Below are 19,850 nucleotides of genomic sequence, written 5' to 3'. Positions count from 1 at the left end.
CCGGTGGGGCCCGGGGAGAGGGGGAAGTGGGCGTGGCCTGTGGGAAGCGGGCGGGGTGAAAGGGGAAGTGGGCGTGGCCTGGGAAGTGGGCGGGGTGAAGGAGGAAGTGGGCGTGGCCCGGCGCGCAGGGTCTCGTGACGGGGCAGAGGGTGAGGTGGGGGGAGGGGGGGATCGGGGGCGTTTTTGGGGGGGACAGGGGGGTCCCGGGGGGCGGATGTGGGGCTGGGGGGGGTGGGGGGACCCATAGAGCGGCTGTGGGGCTGGGGGGGGTGTTGGGACCCCATAGAAGATCTGTGGGGCAGGGGGGGGTCCCATAGAAGATCTGTGGGGCTGGGGGGGGTCCCATGAGCGATCTGTGGGGCTGGGGGGGTATGGGGGGTCCCATGGAACATCTGTGGGGCTGGGGGGGCCCCATGGGTGACCTGTGGGGCTGGGGGTCCTATAGATGATCTGTGGGGCTGGGGGTACAGGGGGGTCCCATGGACGATCTGTGGGGCTGGGGGGGTTGTTGGGGCCCCATAGATGATCAGTGGGGCTGGGGGGTGCCATGGACGATCTGTGGGGCAGGGGGGACCCATAGAACATCTGTGGGGCTGGGGGTTCTCATTCTATGGGTTCCCATGGGGCTCTGTGGGGCTGGGGGGGTTCCCACGGTGATGTGTGGGTCTGTGCCCCATAGCGAGCCCCATGGTGTCATTGAGTGAGTAGAGGGGATCTATGGGGCTGGGGGGGTTCCCGTGGGGCTCTATGGGTTCCCATGGGTCTCTGTGGGGCTGGGGGGTTCCCATGGGTCTCTATGGGTTCCATGGGTCTCTGTGGGTTCCCATGGGTCTCTATGGGTTCCCATGGGTCTCAGTGGGTCTGTGCCCCATAGCCAGCCCCATGGCGTCGCTGAGCGAGTGGCGGGGATCTATGGGGCTGGGGGGTTCCCATGGGTCTCTATGGGTTCCCATGGGTCTCTATGGGTTCCCGTGGTGATGTGTGGGTCTGTGCCCCATAGCCAGCCCCATGGCGTCGCTGAGCGAGTGGCGGGGATCTATGGGGCTGGGGGGGTTCCCATGGGTCTCAGTGGGTTCCCATGGGTCTCTATGGGGCTGGGGGGTTCCCACGGTGATGTGTGGGTCTGTGCCCCATAGCCAGCCCCATGGCGTCGCTGAGCGAGTGGCGGGGATCTATGGGGCTGGGGGGGTTCCCGTGGGTCTCTATGGGGCTGGGGGGGTTCCCATGGGTCTCAGTGGGTTCCCACGGTGATGTGTGGGTCTGTGCCCCACAGCCAGCCCCATGGCGTCGCTGAGCGAGTGGCGGGGATCTATGGGGCTGGGGGGGTTCCCGTGGGTCTCTATGGGGCTGGGGGGGTTCCCATGGGTCTCAGTGGGTTCCCACGGTGATGTGTGGGTCTGTGCCCCACAGCCAGCCCCATGGCGTCGCTGAGCGAGTGGCGGGGATCTATGGGGCTGGGGGGTTCCCATGGGTCTCTATGGGTTCCCATGAGTCTCTATGGGTTCCCGTGGTGATGTGTGGGTCTGTGCCCCATAGCGAGCCCCATGGCGTCCCTGAGCGAGTGGCGGGGATCTATGGGGCTGGGGGGGTTCCCATGGGTCTCTATGGGGCTGGGGGGGTTCCCGTGGTGATGTGTGGGTCTGTGCCCCATAGCGAGCCCCATGGCGTCCCTGAGCGAGTGGCGGGGATCTATGGGGCTGGGGGGGTTCCCGTGGGTCTCAGTGGGTTCCCACGGTGATGTGTGGGTCTGTGCCCCATAGCGAGCCCCATGGTGTCCCTGAGCGAGTGGCGCGAGCGCGTGGCGGCCGCGCTGGATGAGACGCTGGGGTTCTGGGAGCGGCACTCGCACGACCCCGAGCACGGGTGACCCCAAAACCCCCCCAGACCCCCCCAGACCCCCCTGACCCCCATTGAACCCCCAGACCCCCCCAGACCCCCCTGACCCCCATTGAACCCCCAAAACCCCCCTGAGCCCCCCTGACCCCCATTGAACCCCCAAAACCCCCCTGAGCCCCACTGACCCCCATTGAACCCCCCTGAACCCCCAAACCCCCCCTGAGCCCCCCGACCCCCATTGAACCCCCAAACCCCCCCTGAGCCCCCCTGATCCCCATTGAACCCCCAAACCCCCCTGACCCCCATTGACCCCCATTGAACCCCCAAACCCCCCTGAGCCCCCCTGACCCCCATTGAACCCCCAAACCCCCCTGAGCCCCATTGACCCCCATTGAACCCCCAAACCCCCCCTGAGCCCCCCTGACCCCCATTGATCCCCCAAACCCCCCCTGAGCCCCCCTGACCCCCATTGAACCCCCAAACCCCCCCTGACCCCCACTGACCCCCATTGAACCCCATTGAACCCCCTAAACCCCCCTGACCCCCACTGACCCCCATTGAACCCCCAAAACCCCCCTGACCCCCATTGACCCCCATTGAACCCCCAAAACCCCCCTGACCCCCATTGACCCCCATTGAACCCCCTAAACCCCCCTGAGCCCCATTGACCCCCATTGAACCCCCTAAACCCCCCTGAGCCCCATTGATCCCCATTGAACCCCCAAACCCCCCTGACCCCCATTGACCCCCATTGAACCCCCAAACCCCCCCTGAGCCCCATTGACCCCCATTGAACCCCCAAAACCCCCCTGAGCCCCCCTGACCCCCATTGAACCCCCAAAACCCCCCTGAGCCCCCCTGACCCCCATTGAACCCCCAAAACCCCCCTGAGCCCCCCTGACCCCCATTGAACCCCCAAAACCCCCCTGAGCCCCATTGACCCCCATTGAACCCCCAAACCCCCCTGACCCCCACTGACCCCCATTGATCCCCCAAACCCCCCTGAGCCCCATTGACCCCCATTGAACCCCCCTGAACCCCCCTGAGCCCCCCTGAGCCCCACTGACCCCCATTGAACCCCATTGAACCCCCAAACCCCCCTGACCCCCATTGACCCCCATTGAACCCCCAAAACCCCCCTGAGCCCCCCTGACCCCCATTGAACCCCCAAAACCCCCCTGAGCCCCATTGACCCCCATTGAACCCCCAAAACCCCCCTGAGCCCCATTGACCCCCATTGAACCCCCCTGAACCCCCCTGAGCCCCCCTGAGCCCCACTGACCCCCATTGAACCCCATTGAACCCCCAAAACCCCCCTGACCCCCATTGAACCCCATTGAACCCCCTAAACCCCCCTGACCCCCATTGAACCCCCAAACCCCCCCTGAGCCCCCCTGACCCCCATTGAACCCCCAAAACCCCCCTGAGCCCCATTGACCCCACTGGGGCCCCAAAACCTCCCCAGACCCCCCCAAAACACCTTGGGACCCCCAAACCCCCCTGGGACCCCCAACCCCCCCAAACCCCCAAACCCCCATTGACCCCCAACCCCCCCGAACCCCCAAACCCCCCATTGACCCCCAACCCCCCCGAACCCCCAAACCCCCATTGACCCCCAACCCCCCCGAACCCCCAAACCCCCCATTGACCCCCAACCCCCCCGAACCCCCAAACCCCCCATTGACCCCCAACCCCCCCGAACCCCCAAACCCCCATTGACCCCCAACCCCCCCGAACCCCCAAACCCCCCATTGACCCCCAACCCCCCCGAACCCCCAAACCCCCCACTGACCCCCAACCCCCCCGAACCCCCAAACCCCCCATTGACCCCCAACCCCCCCGAACCCCCAAACCCCCCACTGACCCCAACCCCCCCGAACCCCCAAACCCCCATTGACCCCCAACCCCCCCGAACCCCCAAACCCCCATTGACCCCCAACCACCCCGAACCCCCAAACCCCCCATTGACCCCCAACCCCCCCGAACCCCCAAACCCCCCACTGACCCCAACCCCCCCGAACCCCCAAACCCCCCATTGACCCCCAACCCCCCCGAACCCCCAAACCCCCCACTGACCCCAACCCCCCCGAACCCCCAAACCCCCCATTGACCCCCAACCCCCCCGAACCCCCAAACCCCCCACTGACCCCAACCCCCCCGAACCCCCAAACCCCCACTGACCCCAACCCCCCGAACCCCCAAACCCCCATTGACCCCCAACCCCCCCCGAACCCCCAAACCCCCCATTGACCCCCAACCCCCCTGAACCCCGAAACCCCCATTGACCCCCAACCCCCCGAACCCCCAAACCCCCATTGACCCCCAACCCCCCGAACCCCCAAACCCCCCATTGACCCCCAACCCCCCCGAACCCCCAAACCCCCCATTGACCCCCCAACCCCCCGAACCCCCAAACCCCCATTGACCCCCAACCCCCCGAACCCCCAAACCCCCATTGACCCCCAACCCCCCCGAACCCCCAAACCCCCCATTGACCCCCAACCCCCCGAACCCCCAAACCCCCATTGACCCCCAACCCCCCCAACCCCCAAACCCCCACTGACCCCCAACCCCCCCGAACCCCCAAACCCCCCATTGACCCCCAACCCCCCCGAACCCCCAAACCCCCATTGACCCCCAACCCCCCCGAACCCCCAAACCCCCCATTGACCCCCAACCCCCCGAACCCCCAAACCCCCACTGACCCCCAACCCCCCCGAACCCCCAAACCCCCCATTGACCCCCAACCCCCCTGAACCCCGAAACCCCCATTGACCCCCAACCCCCCGAACCCCCAAACCCCCATTGACCCCCAACCCCCCGAACCCCCAAACCCCCCATTGACCCCCAACCCCCCCGAACCCCCAAACCCCCCACTGACCCCAACCCCCCCGAACCCCCAAACCCCCATTGACCCCCAACCCCCCGAACCCCCAAACCCCCCACTGACCCCCAACCCCCCCGAACCCCCAAACCCCCCATTGACCCCCAACCCCCCCGAACCCCCAAACCCCCCACTGACCCCCCCCAACCCCCAAACCCCCACTGACCCCCAACCCCCCCGAACCCCCAAACCCCCCACTGACCCCAACCCCCCCGAACCCCCAAACCCCCCATTGACCCCCAACCCCCCCGAACCCCCAAACCCCCCACTGACCCCAACCCCCCCGAACCCCCAAACCCCCCATTGACCCCCAACCCCCCCGAACCCCCAAACCCCCATTGACCCCAACCCCCCCGAACCCCCAACCCCCCCATTGACCCCCCCAACCCCCCCGAACCCCCAAACCCCCCACTGACCCCCAACCCCCCCGAACCCCCAAACCCCCATTGACCCCCAACCCCCCCGAACCCCCAAACCCCCATTGACCCCCAACCCCCCTGAACCCCCAAACCCCCACTGACCCCCAACCCCCCTGAACCCCCAAACCCCCATTGACCCCAACCCCCCCGAACCCCCAAACCCCCACTGACCCCCAACCCCCCCGAACCCCCAAACCCCCATTGACCCCCAACCCCCCGAACCCCCAAACCCCCATTGACCCCAACCCCCCCGAACCCCCAAACCCCCCATTGACCCCCAACCCCCCCAACCCCCAAACCCCCATTGACCCCCAACCCCCCTGAACCCCCAAACCCCCCACTGACCCCCCCTGACCCCCTGCCCCCCCTGCCCCCCCAGTGGGTTCTTCTCGTGCCTGAGCCGCGACGGCAGCGTCTACGACGACACCAAATACGTGTGGATGCAGGGCCGGCAGGTGCCGTGGGGCGGCCGTGGGGCAGTTGTGGGGCAGCTGTGGGGCGGCCGTGGGGCAGCCGTGGGGCGGCCGTGGGGCGGCTGTGGGGCAGCTGTGGGGCAGCCGTGGGGCGGCCGTGGGGCGGCCGTGGGGCGGCTGTGGGGCAGCCGTGGGGCAGCCGTGGGGCAGCTGTGGGGCAGCAGTGGGGCAGCCGTGGGGCGGCCGTGGGGCGGCCGTGGGGCGGCTGTGGGGCAGTTGTGGGGCAGCCGTGGGGCAGCCGTGGCGCCCGGACGCCTGGGTCCCTCTGGGGGTCCCCCCAGACCCCCTTGCCCCATAGATCTGGGTCTATTCCCAACGGGTGGGTGTGGGGCCCGGATGCCTGGGTCCCTCTGTGGGTCCCCCCGACCCCTCTGACCCCCAAGTCTGGGTCTATTCACAGTTGGTGGGTGTGGGGCCCGGACGCCTGGGTCCCCTGACCCCTGCCCCATAGATCTGGGTCTGTTCCCAATGGGTGGGTGTGGGGCCCGGACGCCTGGGTCCCCTGACCCCTGCCCCATAGATCTGGGTCTGTTCCCAATGGGTGGGTGTGGGGCCCGGACGCCTGGGTCCCCTGACCCCTGCCCCATAGATCTGGGTCTGTTCCCTATGGGTGGGTGTGGGGCCCGGACGCCTGGGTCCCCTAACCCCCCCTGCCCCATAGATCTGGGTCTGTTCCCAATGGGTGGGTGTGGGGCCCGGACGCCTGGGTCCCCTGACCCCTGCCCCATAGATCTGGGTCTGTTCCCTATGGGTGGGTGTGGGGCCCGGACGCCTGGGTCCCCTAACCCCCCCTGCCCCATAGATCTGGGTCTGTTCCCAATGGGTGGGTGTGGGGCCCGGACGCCTGGGTCCCCTGACCCCTGCCCCATAGATCTGGGTCTATTCCCAATGGGTGGGTGTGGGGCCCGGACGCCTGGGTCCCCTGACCCCCCCTGCCCCATAGATCTGGGTCTGTTCCCAATGGGTGGGTGTGGGGCCCGGATGCCTGGGTCCCTCTGTGGGTCCCCCCGACCCCTCTGACCCCCAAGTCTGGGTCTATTCACAGTTGGTGGGTGTGGGGCCCGGACGCCTGGGTCCCCTGACCCCTGCCCCATAGATCTGGGTCTGTTCCCAATGGGTGGGTGTGGGGCCCGGACGCCTGGGTCCCCTGACCCCTGCCCCATAGATCTGGGTCTGTTCCCTATGGGTGGGTGTGGGGCCCGGACGCCTGGGTCCCCTAACCCCCCCTGCCCCATAGATCTGGGTCTGTTCCCAATGGGTGGGTGTGGGGCCCGGACGCCTGGGTCCCCTGACCCCTGCCCCATAGATCTGGGTCTATTCCCAATGGGTGGGTGTGGGGCCTGGACGCCTGGGTCCCCTGACCCCCCCTGCCCCATAGATCTGGGTCTGTTCCCAATGGGTGGGTGTGGGGCCCGGACGCCTGGGTCCCTCTGGGGGTCCCCCCTGCCCCATAGATCTGGGTCTATTCCCAATGGGTGGGTGTGGGGCCCGGACGCCTGGGTCCCCTGACCCCTGCCCCATAGATCTGGGTCTGTTCCCAATGGGTGGGTGTGGGGCCCGGACGCCTGGGTCCCCTGACCCCCCCTGCCCCATAGATCTGGGTCTGTTCCCAATGGGTGGGTGTGGGGCCCGGACGCCTGGGTCCCCTGACCCCCCCTGCCCCATAGATCTGGGTCTATTCCCGGCTCTACCGGACGTTCCCGCGGTTCCGGCGCCCGGAGCTGCTGGAGGCGGCCAGAGCCGGTGGGTTTGGGGCATTTTGGGGGGTTTGGGGCATTTTGGGGGTTTGGGGGTTCAGGGGGGTTTGGGGGTCAATGGGGTTTGGGGTCAATGGGGGTTTGGGGGTCAATGGGGGTTTGGGGGTTCAGGGCGGTTTGGGGGTCAATGGGGTTTGGGGGCCAATGGGGTTTGGGGGTCAATGGGGGATTCAGGGGGGTTTGGGGGTCAATGGGGTTTGGGGTCAATGGGGGATTCAGGGGGGTTTGGGGGTCAATGGGGTTTGGGGTCAATGGGGGATTCAGGGGGGTTTGGGGGTCAATGGGGTTTGGGGGTCAATGGGGGATTCAGGGGGGTTTGGGGGCCAATGGGGTTTGGGGTCAATGGGGGATTCAGGGGGGTTTGGGGGTCAATGGGGTTTGGGGTCAATGGGGGATTCAGGGGGGTTTGGGGGTCAATGGGGTTTGGGGGTCAATGGGGGATTCAGGGGGGTTTGGGGGTCAATGGGGTTTGGGGTCAATGGGGGATTCAGGGGGGTTTGGGGGTCAATGGGGTTTGGGGTCAATGGGGGATTCAGGGGGGTTTGGGGGTCAATGGGGTTTGGGGGTTCAGGGTGGTTTGGGGTCAATGGGGGTTTGGGGGTCCATGGGGGTTTTGGGGGTTCAGGGGGGTTTGGGGTCAATGGGGTTTGGGGGGGTCAATGGGGGGTGTGGGGGTCAATGGGGTTTGGGGGTCAATGGGGGTTCAGGGGGGTTTGGGGGTTCAGGGTGGTTTGGGGTCAATGGGGGTTTGGGGTCAATGGGGGTTTGGGGTTCAGGGGGTTTTGGGGGTTCAGGGGGGTTTGGGGTCAATGGGGTTTTGGGGGGTTTGGGGGGGTGGGGGGGGCTTGGGGGGCTCTGGGGGAGGGGCATTTGGTGGATTTGGGAGAAATTGGGGGGATTTGGGGTTTTCTGGGGGGCTGGGTCCCCATCATTCCCCCTCATTCCCTCTCATTCCCCCTCACTTCCGCCTCACTTCCTGCTCACTTCCTGTCACTTCCCCATCATTTCCCCATCATTCCCCATCATTCCCCCTCACTCCCACTCATTCCCCCTCATTCCCCCTCACTTCCTCCTCACTTCCGCCTCACTTCCTGTCACTTCCCCATCATTTCCCCTCATTTCCCCTCATTCCCCATCATTCCCCCTCATTCCCTCTCACTTCCCCCTCACTTCCGCCTCACTTCCGCCTCACTTCCCCCTCACTTCCGCCTCACTTCCTATCACTTCCTCATCATTTCCCCTCATTTCCCATCATTTCCCCTCATTTCCCATCATTTCCCATCATTCCCCCTCATTCCCTCTCACTTCCCCCTCACTTCCGCCTCACTTCCGCCTCACTTCCCCCTCACTTCCGCCTCACTTCCTGTCACTTCCCCATCATTTCCCCTCATTCCCCATCATTCCCCGTCATTCCCCCTCATTCCCCCTCATTCCCCCTCACTTCCGCCTCACTTCCGCCTCACTTCCTGCTGACTTCCTGCTCCCTTCCGGCCCGTTCGGGCAGCGGGGGAGTTCCTGCTGCGCTGCGCGCGGCTCCGCCCGGGCTCCCCCCGCGTGGCGTTCGCGCTGTCCCGTGCCGGGACCCCCCTGCGCCTGCAGAGGGCGCCCTACAGCGAGCTCTTCTGCGCTATGGGGCTGGACGAGCTGGGGCGGGCGACGGGGGAAGCGCGCTACCGCGTGAGGACGCGGGGACACGGGGGGCGTGGGGGGCGATGGGGACATTGGGGGCGATGGGGGCATTGGGGGTGATGGGGGCATTGGGGGTGATGGGGACGTGGGGGGCGATGGGGACATTGGGGGTGATGGGGACGTGGGGGGTGATGGGGACATTGGGGGTGATGGGGACGTGGGGGGCGATGGGGGTGATGGGGGCGATGGGGGCATTGGGGGCAATGGGGACATTGGGGGTGATGGGGGCAATGGGGGCGATGGGGGTGATGGGGGCGATGGGGACATGGGGGGCGATGGGGACATTGGGGGTGATGGGGGCAATGGGGGGCAATGGGGACATTGGGGGTGATGGGGGTGATGGGGGCAATGGGGGTGATGGGGGTGATGGGGGCGATGGGGACATTGGGGGCGATGGGGGCATGGGGGGCGATGGGGACATGGGGGGCGATGGGGACATGGGGGGTGATGGGGACATTGGGGGTGATGGGGGCATTGGGGGCGATGGGGATGTGGGGGGCGATGGGGACATTGGGGGTGATGGGGGCAATGGGGGTGATGGGGGTGATGGGGGCGATGGGGACATGGGGGGCGATGGGGACATTGGGGGTGATGGGGACGTGGGGGGCGATGGGGGCATGGGGGGCGATGGGGACATTGGGGGTGATGGGGGTGATGGGGGCAATGGGGACATTGGGGGGCTATGGGGACATTGGGGGCAATGGGGTCATAAGTGCCCCCCCATAGCCCCCATAAGTGCCCCCCATAGCCCCCCATAAGTGCCCCCCATAGCCCCCCATAGCCCCCCATAGCCCCCCATAAGTGCCCCTCCATAAGTACCCCTCATAGTCCCCCCATAGCCCCCCATAATTGCCCCCCATAGCCCCCCCATAGCCCCCCGTAGCCCCCCCATAAGTGCCCCCCATAATCTCCCCATAGCCTCTCATAGGCCCCCATAACCCCCCATAAGTGCCCCCCATAGCCCCCCGTACCCCCCGTACCCCCCATACCCCCCATACCCCCCATACCCCCCGTACCCCCCATACCCCCCATACCCCCCATACCCCCCATACCCCCCGTACCCCCGTACCCCCCGTACCCCCCATACCCCCCATAGCCCCCATACCCCCCATACCCCCCATAGCCCCCATACCCCCCATACCCCCCATAGCCCCCATACCCCCCATACCCCCCATAGCCCCCATACCCCCCATACCCCCCATACCCCCCATACCCCCATACCCCCCATACCCCCCATACCCCCATAGCCCCCATACCCCCCATACCCCCCATAGCCCCCCATACCCCCCATACCCCCATAGCCCCCCATACCCCCCATACCCCCCATAGCCCCCGTACCCCCCGTACCCCCCATACCCCCCATACCCCCCAGAGCCCCCATACCCCCCATACCCCCCATAGCCCCCATAGCCCCCCATACCCCCCATACCCCCCAGAGCCCCCATACCCCCCATACCCCCCATAGCCCCCCATACCCCCCATACCCCCCATAGCCCCCATACCCCCCATACCCCCCATAGCCCCCATATCCCCCATACCCCCCATACCCCCCATACCCCCCATAACCCCCCATACCCCCCACACCCCCTTACCCCCCATACCCCCCATGGCCCCCATGGCCCCCACAAGCGGCGCTCAGCGGCGGCGCCCCCTGCAGGCGGAGGCGCGCCAGTGGGTGCTGGCCGTGTGGGGCTGGGTGCGCGGGGCCCCCCAGGAGTGGGGCCCCCCCCGCGTGCCCGGGTGCCCCCCCCGGCAGAGCTTCGGGGTCCCCATGATGCTGCTGGCGCTGGGGCTGCAGCTGCTGGAGGGGGGGGGCGGGGACCCCCAGATCGAGGCCGTGGCCGAATGGGGGGCGCAGCGCCTCCTGCTGCACCTGCAGGTACCCCCGGGACCCCCAACCCCCCGGGACCCCCAACCCCCCGGGACCCCCCGGGACCCCAAAACACCCCCGGGACCCCAAAACACCCCGGGGACCCCCAACCCCCCGGGACCCCAAAACACCCCAGGACCCCCCAACCCCCCGGGACCCCCCGGGACCCCCGGGACCCCAAAACCCCCCCGGACCCCCCAACCCCCCAGGACCCCCCGGGACCCCAAAACCCCCCGGGACCCCCCGGGACCCCCCTGGGACCCCCCAACCCCCCGGGACCCCCCGGGACTCCCCCGGGACCCCAAAACCCCCCCGGACCACCCAACCCCCCGGGACCCCCCGGGACCCCAAAACCCCCCGGGACCCCAAAACCCCCCGGGACCCCCCAGGACCCCCCGGGACCCCAAAACCCCCCCGGGAACCCCCAACCCCCCGGGACCCCCCGGGACCCCAAAACCCCCCTGGGACCCCAAAACCCCCCCGGGACCCCCCGGGACCCCAAAACCCCCCCGGGACCCCCCGGGACCCCCCGGGACCCCAAAACCCCCCCGGGACCCCAAAACCCCCCGGGACCCCAAAACCCCCCCGGACTCCCCAACCCCCCGGGACCCCCCGGGACCCCCCGGGACCCCAAAACCCCCCCGGGAACCCCCAACCCCCCGGGACCCCAAAACCCCCCCGGACCCCCCAACCCCCCGGGACCCCCTGGGACCCCAAAACCCCCCGGGACCCCAAAACACCCCCAGACCCCCCAACCCCCCCGGGACCCCCCAGGACCCCCCCACCCCAAACCCCCTGGGACCCCCCCAAACCCCTTTGGACCCCCAACCCCCCCCACCCCAACCCCCCCGGGACCCCAAAACACCCCCAGACCCCCCAACCCCCCTGGGGCACCCCAGGACCCCCCCCACCCCAACCCCCCCGGGACCCCAAAACACCCCCAGACCCCCCAACCCCTGTGCCCCCCCCCATTCCATGCCCCAAACCCCCTGTGCCCCCCCAACCCCCTGTGCCCCCCCAACCCCCTGTGCCCCCCACCATTCTGTGCCCCCCAACCCCCTGTGCCCCCCCCCATTCCATGCCCCCCAAACCCCCTGTGCCCCCCAACCCCCTGTGCCCCCCCAACCCCCTGTGCCCCCCACCATTCTGTGCCCCCCAACCCCCTGTGCCCCCCCCCATTCCATGCCCCCCAAACCCCCTGTGCCCCCCAAACCCCCTGTGCCCCCCAACCCCCTGTGCCCCCCAAACCCCCTGTGCCCCCCAAACCCCCTGTGCCCCCCAACCCCCTGTGCCCCCCCCCATTCCATGCCCCCCCAACCCCCTGTGCCCCCCAACCCCCTGTGCCCCCCCAACCCCCTGTGCCCCCCCAACCCCCTGTGCCCCCCAACCCCCTGTGCCCCCCCCATTCCATGCCCCCCCAACCCCCTGTGCCCCCCCCCATTTCCATGCCCCCCCCAACCCCCTGTGCCCCCCCCATTCCATGCCCCCCCAACCCCCTGTGCCCCCCCCCATTTCCATGCCCCCCCCAGCCCCCTGTGCCCCCCACCATTCCATGCCCCCCAAACCCCCTGTGCCCCCCAACCCCCTGTGCCCCCCCAACCCCCTGTGCCCCCCCAACCCCCTGTGCCCCCCAACCCCCTGTGCCCCCCCCATTCCATGCCCCCCACCCCCTGTGCCCCCCCCCATTTCATGCCCCCCAACCCCTGTGCCCCCCCCCCATTCCATGCCCCCAACCCCCTGTGCCCCCCAACCCCCTGTGCCCCCCAACCCCCTGTGCCCCCCCCCCATTCCATGCCCCCCCAACCCCCTGTGCCCCCCAACCCCCTGTGCCCCCCAACCCCCTGTGCCCCCCAACCCCCTGTGCCCCCCCCCCATTCCATGCCCCCCCAACCCCCTGTGCCCCCCAACCCCCTGTGCCCCCCAACCCCCTGTGCCCCCCCCCCATTCCATGCCCCCCAACCCCCTGTGCCCCCCAACCCCTTGTGCCCCCCCCCCCATTCCATGCCCCCCCAACCCCCTGTGCCCCCCAACCCCTTGTGCCCCCCCCCCCATTCCATGCCCCCCCAACCCCCTGTGCCCCCCAACCCCCTGTGCCCCCCCCCCCATTCCATGCCCCCCCAACCCCCTGTGCCCCCCAACCCCCTGTGCCCCCCAACCCCCTGTGCCCCCCCCCCATTCCATGCCCCCCAACCCCCTGTGCCCCCCAACCCCTTGTGCCCCCCCAACCCCCTGTGCCCCCCCCCCATTCCATGCCCCCCCAACCCCCTGTGCCCCCCAACCCCCTGTGCCCCCCAACCCCCTGTGCCCCCCCCCCATTCCATGCCCCCCAACCCCCTGTGCCCCCCAACCCCTTGTGCCCCCCCCCCCATTCCATGCCCCCCCAACCCCCTGTGCCCCCCAACCCCTTGTGCCCCCCCAACCCCCTGTGCCCCCCCCCCCATTCCATGCCCCCCCAACCCCCTGTGCCCCCCAACCCCTTGTGCCCCCCCCCCCATTCCATGCCCCCCCAACCCCCTGTGCCCCCCCCCCATTCCATGCCCCCCCAACCCCCTGTGCCCCCCAACCATTCCATGCCCCCAACCCCCTGTGCCCCCCAACCCCCTGTGCCCCCCCCCCATTCCATGCCCCCCCAACCCCCTGTGCCCCCCCCCCATTCCATGCCCCCCAACCCCCTGTGCCCCCCACCCCCTGTGCCCCCCAACCCCCTGTGCCCCCCAACCCCCTGTGCCCCCCCCCATTCCATGCCCCCCCCAAACCCCCTGTGCCCCCATTCCCCGAGCAGCGGGGGGACCAGGTGGTGCTGGAGAACGTGAGCCCCGAGGGCCAGGAGCTGGGGGGCAGCGAGGGGCGGCTGATGAACCCCGGTGAGCGGGGGGGCCTCACCCACTGACCCCGGGGACCCCCCATTGACCCCCATTGACCCCCACTGACCCCATTGACCCCCATTGACCCCATTGACCCCATTGACCCCCATTGATCCCCATTGATCCCCCAGTTAACCCCCATTGACCCCCACTGATCCCCATTGACCCCCATTCACCTCCATTGACCCCCATTGACCCCCACTGACCCCCATTGACCTCCATTGATCCCCCAGTTAACCCCCATTGACCCCCACTGACCCCCATTGACCCCCATTGACCCCATTGACCCCCATTGACCCCACTGATCCCCACTGATCCCCCAGTTAAACCCCAGTGACCCCCACTGACCCCCATTGACCCCCATTGACCCCACTGACCCCATTGATCCCCACTGACCCCCATTGACCCCACTGACCCCCATTGACCCCATTGACCCCCACTGACCCCCATTGACCCCATTGACCCCCATTGACCCCCACTGATTCCCACTGATCCCCCAGTTAACCCCCATTGGCCCCCATTGACCCCCATTCACCCCACTGACCCCCATTGATCCCCATTCACCCCCATTGACCCCATTGATCCCCACTGACCCCATTGATCCCCATTCACCCCCATTGACCCCATTGACCCCCATTGATCCCCATTCACCCCCATTGACCCCCATTGACCCCATTGACCCCCATGGACCCCATTGACCCCCACTGACCCCCACTGACCCCCACTGATCCCCACTGACCCCCACTGACTCCCATAGACCCCACTGACCCATCCCCTGCCCCACCCGTTGACCCACACGTGACGACCCCTCCGTTGCCCCACAGGTCACGCCCTGGAGGGGGGGTGGCTGCTGCTGCAGTTCTGCGCCCGCCGTGGGGCGGGGGCGCCGGGGGCGCCGGGGGCGCTGGGGGCGCTGGGGGCGCTGGGGGCGCGCGCGGTGGCCGCCCTGGTGGAGCGGCCGCTGCAGTGGGGCTGGGACCCACAGCACGGGGGCCTCTTCGCCTTCCTGGACGCCGACGGGCTCTGCCCCACACAGGTGACCCATTTCCGACCCATTTCCGCCCACTTCCGCCCCATTTCCGCCTCACTTCCGCCCCATTTCCGCCTCACTTCCCCCCCGTTTCCGCCTCACTTCCCCCCCGTTTCCGCCTCACTTCCCCCCCGTTTCGCCCCATTTTGCCCCATTTCCCATTTACACCCCGTTTCCACCCCATTTCCTCCCCGTTTCCTCCCCATTTCCGCACCATTTCCACCCCGTTTTCTCCCCATTTCCCCCCCGTTTCACCCCATTTCGCCCCATTTCCCATTTCCGCCCCGTTTCCACCCCATTTCCTCCCCGTTTCCTCCCCATTTCCGCACCATTTCCACCCCATTTCCTCCCCGTTTCGTCCCGTTTCGTCCCATTTTGCCCCATTTCCCATTTACACCCCGTTTCCACCCCATTTCCTCTCCGTTTCCTCCCCATTTCCGCACCATTTCCACCCCATTTCCTCCCCGTTTCGTCCCGTTTCGTCCCATTTTGCCCCATTTCCCATTTACACCCCGTTTCCACCCCATTTCCTCTCCATTTCCGCCCCATTTCCACCCCGTTTCCTCCCCATTTCCCTCCCCGTTTCGCCCCATTTTGCCCCATTTCCCATTTCCGCCCCGTTTCCACCCCATTTCCTCCCCGTTTCCTCCCCATTTCCGCCCCATTTCCTCCCCATTCCCCCCCGTTTCGCCCCATTTTGCCCCATTTCCCATTTCCGCCCCGTTTCCACCCCGTTTCCTCCCCATTTCCCCCCCGTTTCACCCCATTTTGCCCCATTTCCCATTTCCGCCCCGTTTCCACCCCATTTCCTCTCCATTTCCACCCCGTTTCTGCCCCATTTCCACCCCATTTCCACCCCATTTCCTCCCCATTTTCCCCCGTTTCGCCCCATTTTGCCCCATTTCCCAGTTCCGCCCCATTTCCGCCCCGTTGCCTCCCCATTTCCTCCCTATTACCTCCCCATTTCGCCCCATTTCCCATTTCCGTCCCATTTCCTCCCCGTTTCCTCCCCATTTCCCCCCCGTTTCCTCCCCATTTCACCCCATTTCCCCCATCTCCCATTACCTCCCAATTTTCCCCCATTCCCCCCATTTCCTTCAGCTCCTCCCCATTTCCCTCTTTCCTCCCCATTTTGCCCCATTTCCCCCCATTTTTGCCCCATTTTTGCCCCATTTCCAGCTGGAGTGGCCCATGAAGCTGTGGTGGCCCCATGCGGAGGCCATGGGCCCCATTTTGCCCCATTTCCCCCCATTTTTGCCCCATTTTCGCCCCATTTCCAGCTGGAGTGGCCCATGAAGCTGTGGTGGCCCCACGCGGAGGCCATGGGCCCCATTTTGCCCCATTTCCCCCCATTTTCGCCCCATTTTCCCAGCTGGAGTGGCCCATGAAGCTGTGGTGGCCCCATGCGGAGGCCATGGGCCCCATTTTGCCCCATTTTGCCCCATTTCCCCCCATTTTCGCCCCATTTTCCCAGCTGGAGTGGCCCATGAAGCTGTGGTGGCCCCACGTGGAGGCCATGGGCCCCATTTTGCCCCATTTCCCCCCATTTTGCCCCATTTCCCCCCATATTTCCAGCTGGAATGGCCCATGAAGCTGTGGTGGCCCCACGCAGAGGCCATGGGCCCCATTTTGCCCCATTTCCCCCCATTTTCGCCCCATTTCCAGCTGGAGTGGCCCATGAAGCTGTGGTGGCCCCACGCAGAGGCCATGGGCCCCATTTTGCCCCATTTCCCCCCATTTTTGCCCCATTTTCGCCCCATTTCCAGCTGGAGTGGCCCATGAAGCTGTGGTGGCCCCACGCGGAGGCCATGGGCCCCATTTTGCCCCATTTCCCCCCATTTTTGCCCCATTTTCGCCCCATTTCCAGCTGGAATGGCCCATGAAGCTGTGGTGGCCCCACGCGGAGGCCATGGGCCCCATTTTGCCCCATTTCCCCCCATTTTTGCCCCATTTTCGCCCCATTTCCAGCTGGAATGGCCCATGAAGCTGTGGTGGCCCCACGCGGAGGCCATGGGCCCCATTTTGCCCCATTTCCCCCCATTTTGCCCCATTTCCCCCCATTTTCGCCCCATTTCCAGCTGGAGTGGCCCATGAAGCTGTGGTGGCCCCATGCAGAGGCCATGGGCCCCATTTTGCCCCATTTCCCCCCATTTTTGCCCCATTTTCGCCCCATTTCCAGCTGGAGTGGCCCATGAAGCTGTGGTGGCCCCACGCAGAGGCCATGGGCCCCATTTTGCCCCATTTCCCCCCATTTTGCCCCATTTCCCCCCATTTTCGCCCCATTTCCAGCTGGAATGGCCCATGAAGCTGTGGTGGCCCCACGCAGAGGCCATGGGCCCCATTTTGCCCCATTTCCCCCCATTTTTGCCCCATTTTCGCCCCATTTCCAGCTGGAGTGGCCCATGAAGCTGTGGTGGCCCCACGCAGAGGCCATGGGCCCCATTTTGCCCCATTTCCCCCCATTTTTGCCCCATTTCCCCCCATATTTCCAGCTGGAGTGGCCCATGAAGCTGTGGTGGCCCCATGCGGAGGCCATGGGCCCCATTTTGCCCCATTTCCCCCCATTTTCACCCCATTTCCAGCTGGAGTGGCCCATGAAGCTGTGGTGGCCCCATGCGGAGGCCATGGGCCCCATTTCCCCCCATTTTTGCCCCATTTTCGCCCCATTTCCAGCTGGAGTGGCCCATGAAGCTGTGGTGGCCCCATGCGGAGGCCATGGTCGCCCTCCTGGCCGCCCAGCGGTTCGAGCCCCGGCCGCGGCTGCTCCGTCAGTTCCAGCGCGTCGGGACCTTCCTGTTCGACAAGGTGGGGGGCGCTGGGGGGCTATGGGGGCTATGGGGGCTATGGGGGGCTATGGGGGCTATGGGGGCTATGGGGGCTATGGGGGGTACGGGGGCTATGGGGGCACTGGGGGCTATGGGGGGCTATGGGGGCTATGGGGGCTATGGGGGCTATGGGGGGCTATGGGGGCTATGGGGGGTACGGGGGCTATGGGGGCTATGGGGGGCTATGGGGGGCTATGGGGGCTATGGGGGCAGTGGGGGCTATGGGGGGCAATGGGGGCAATGGGGGCTATGGGGGCTATGGGGGCAGTGGGGGGCTATGGGGGCTATGGGGGCTATGGGGGCTATGGGGGGCTATGGGGGGCTATGGGGGCAATGGGGGGCTATGGGGGCTATGGGGGGCTATGGGGGGTACGGGGGCTATGGGGGCTATGGGGGCTATGGGGGGCTATGGGGGCTATGGGGGCAGTGGGGGCAATGGGGGGCTATGGGGGCTATGGGGCTATGGGGGCTATGGGGGCTATGGGGGCACTGGGGGGCTATGGGGGCAATGGGGGCTATGGGGGCTATGGGGGCTATGGGGGCTATGGGGGCACTGGGGGGCTATGGGGGCTATGGGGGCAATGGGGGGCTATGGGGGCTATGGGGGCAATGGGGGCTATGGGGGCTATGGGGGCACTGGGGGGCTATGGGGGCAATGGGGGCTATGGGGGCAGTGGGGGCTATGGGGGCACTGGGGGGCTATGGGGGCTATGGGGGGCTATGGGGGCTATGGGGGCTATGGGGGGCTATGGGGGCACTGGGGGGCTATGGGGGCTATGGGGGCACTGGGGGGCTATGGGGGACTATGGGGGCACTGGGGGGCTATGGGGGCTATGGGGGCAATGGGGGCTATGGGGGCTATGGGGGCACTGGGGGGCTATGGGGGCTATGGGGGCAATGGGGGCTATGGGGGCAATGGGGGCACTGGGGGGCTATGGGGGCTATGGGGGCTATGGGGGCAATGGGGGCTATGGGGGCAATGGGGGCACTGGGGGGCTATGGGGGCAATGGGGGCTATGGGGGGCAGTGGGGGGCAGTGGGGGCACTGGGGGGCTATGGGGGCAGTGGGGGGCAGAGTTGGGGGCGCCATTGGGGAGCAATTGGGGGGGCAATTGGGGGGGCAATTGGGGGGAGATTGGGGGGAGATTGGGGGGGTGGTTGGGGTGCAATTGGGGGGCAATTGGGAGGTGCCATTGGGGGCAATTGGGGGCACCATAGGAGGTGATTGGGGGACGCAATGGGGGGGAGATTGGGGGGAGATTGGGGGGCAATTGGGGGGAGATTGGGGGGCGCAATGGGGGCACCATAGGAGGTGATTGGGGGGAGATTGGGGGCGCCATGGGGGGAGCCATGGGGGGCAATTGGGGGGCGATTGGGGGGCAATTGGGGGTCGCAATCTGGGGGGACCCCATGTTTGAGCCCCATGTTGGGGGTTCCCCATGTTTGGGGGGTCCCCCTGCTCCCGGACGCCTGGGTCCCTTTGGGGGGATCTGACCCCCCCGGACGCCTGGGTCCCTTTGAGGGGGTCTGATCCCCCCGGACGCCTGGGTCCCTTTGGGGGGGTCCAACCCCGAACGCCTGGGTCCCTTTGGGGGGTCTGACCCCCCCGGACGCCTGGGTCCCTTTGGGGGGTCTGACCCCCCCGAACGCCTGGGTCCCTTTGGGGGGGTCCAACCCCGAACGCCTGGGTCCCTTTGGGGGGGTCTGATCCCCCCGAACGCCTGGGTCCCTTTGGGGGGGTCCAACCCCCGGACGCCTGGGTCCCTTTTTGGGGGGGGTCTGACCCCCCCGGACGCCTGGGTCCCTTTGGGGGGGTCCAACCCCCGAACGCCTGGGTCCCTTTGGGGGGATCTGACCCCCCCGGACGCCTGGGTCCCTTTTGGGGGTCCCACCCCCCATTTCCCCCCTTTCCCCCCAGTTCCGCGACCCCGAGCACGGCGAATGGTTCGGGTACCTGACCCGGGAGGGCAACGTGGCCTTGACCATCAAGGGGGGGCCCTACAAAGGTGGGGCTGGGGGTGTCCTGGTGGGGGGGGGGGGGTACTGGTTAAACTGGGAGCCACTGGGACCGCGTTTTTCCGCCCCCCCAGGCTGTTTCCACATGGCCAGAGCGCTGATGATGTGCGAGGAGCTGCTGGGGGAGCTCCTGGAGCGCGGGGACACCCTGGACCCCCCCCAATAAACTCCATTTGGGCTTAAAAAC

General features: G+C 67.5%; 1 protein-coding gene across 10 annotated transcripts; it reads left to right on the top strand.

The window, feature by feature from the left end:
- The first annotated feature begins 76 nt into the window (after positions 1-76).
- Positions 77-19,849, top strand: RENBP (renin binding protein). Of its 10 annotated transcripts, none has more exons than XM_071801279.1 (12): positions 77-149; positions 1,761-1,863; positions 5,519-5,594; positions 7,280-7,355; positions 8,874-9,046; positions 10,716-10,937; positions 13,711-13,792; positions 14,617-14,828; positions 17,002-17,040; positions 17,535-17,627; positions 19,566-19,653; positions 19,738-19,849. In XM_071801279.1, exons 2-12 carry the CDS (start codon positions 1,769-1,771, stop codon positions 19,827-19,829), a joined length of 1,248 nt encoding a protein of 415 aa, XP_071657380.1. In that variant the 5' UTR covers positions 77-149; positions 1,761-1,768; the 3' UTR covers positions 19,830-19,849. The 10 variants fall into 10 exon arrangements, with proteins under 10 accessions (XP_071657380.1, XP_071657379.1, XP_071657381.1 ...); XM_071801278.1 differs by lacking the exon at positions 17,002-17,040 and adding an exon at positions 16,398-16,436; XM_071801280.1 differs by lacking the exon at positions 17,002-17,040 and having other exon boundaries at positions 8,969-9,046; positions 17,496-17,627.
- The last annotated feature ends 1 nt before the right edge of the window (position 19,850 follows it).

The sequence above is a fragment of the Patagioenas fasciata genome, chromosome 36, assembly GCF_037038585.1.
Source record: "Patagioenas fasciata isolate bPatFas1 chromosome 36, bPatFas1.hap1, whole genome shotgun sequence".
Taxonomy (NCBI): Eukaryota; Metazoa; Chordata; class Aves; order Columbiformes; family Columbidae; genus Patagioenas; species Patagioenas fasciata.
Note: the sequence above shows the minus strand (reverse complement) of the source record. Positions and strands in the feature narration are given on the sequence as shown.

What these genes read in the sequence shown, in the direction of transcription:
- RENBP (XM_071801276.1), top strand. Translation starts at nt 1,769, where the DNA reads ATGGTGTCCCTGAGCGAGTGGCGCGAGCGCGTGGCGGCCGCGCTGGAT. An exon ending in GCCTCCTGCTGCACCTGCAG is followed by an intron (nt 10,938 to 13,710) that starts GTACCCCCGGGA and finishes TTCCCCGAGCAG; the next exon opens with CGGGGGGACCAGGTGGTGCT. An exon ending in CAAGGGGGGGCCCTACAAAG is followed by an intron (nt 19,654 to 19,737) that starts GTGGGGCTGGGG and finishes CCGCCCCCCCAG; the next exon opens with GCTGTTTCCACATGGCCAGA.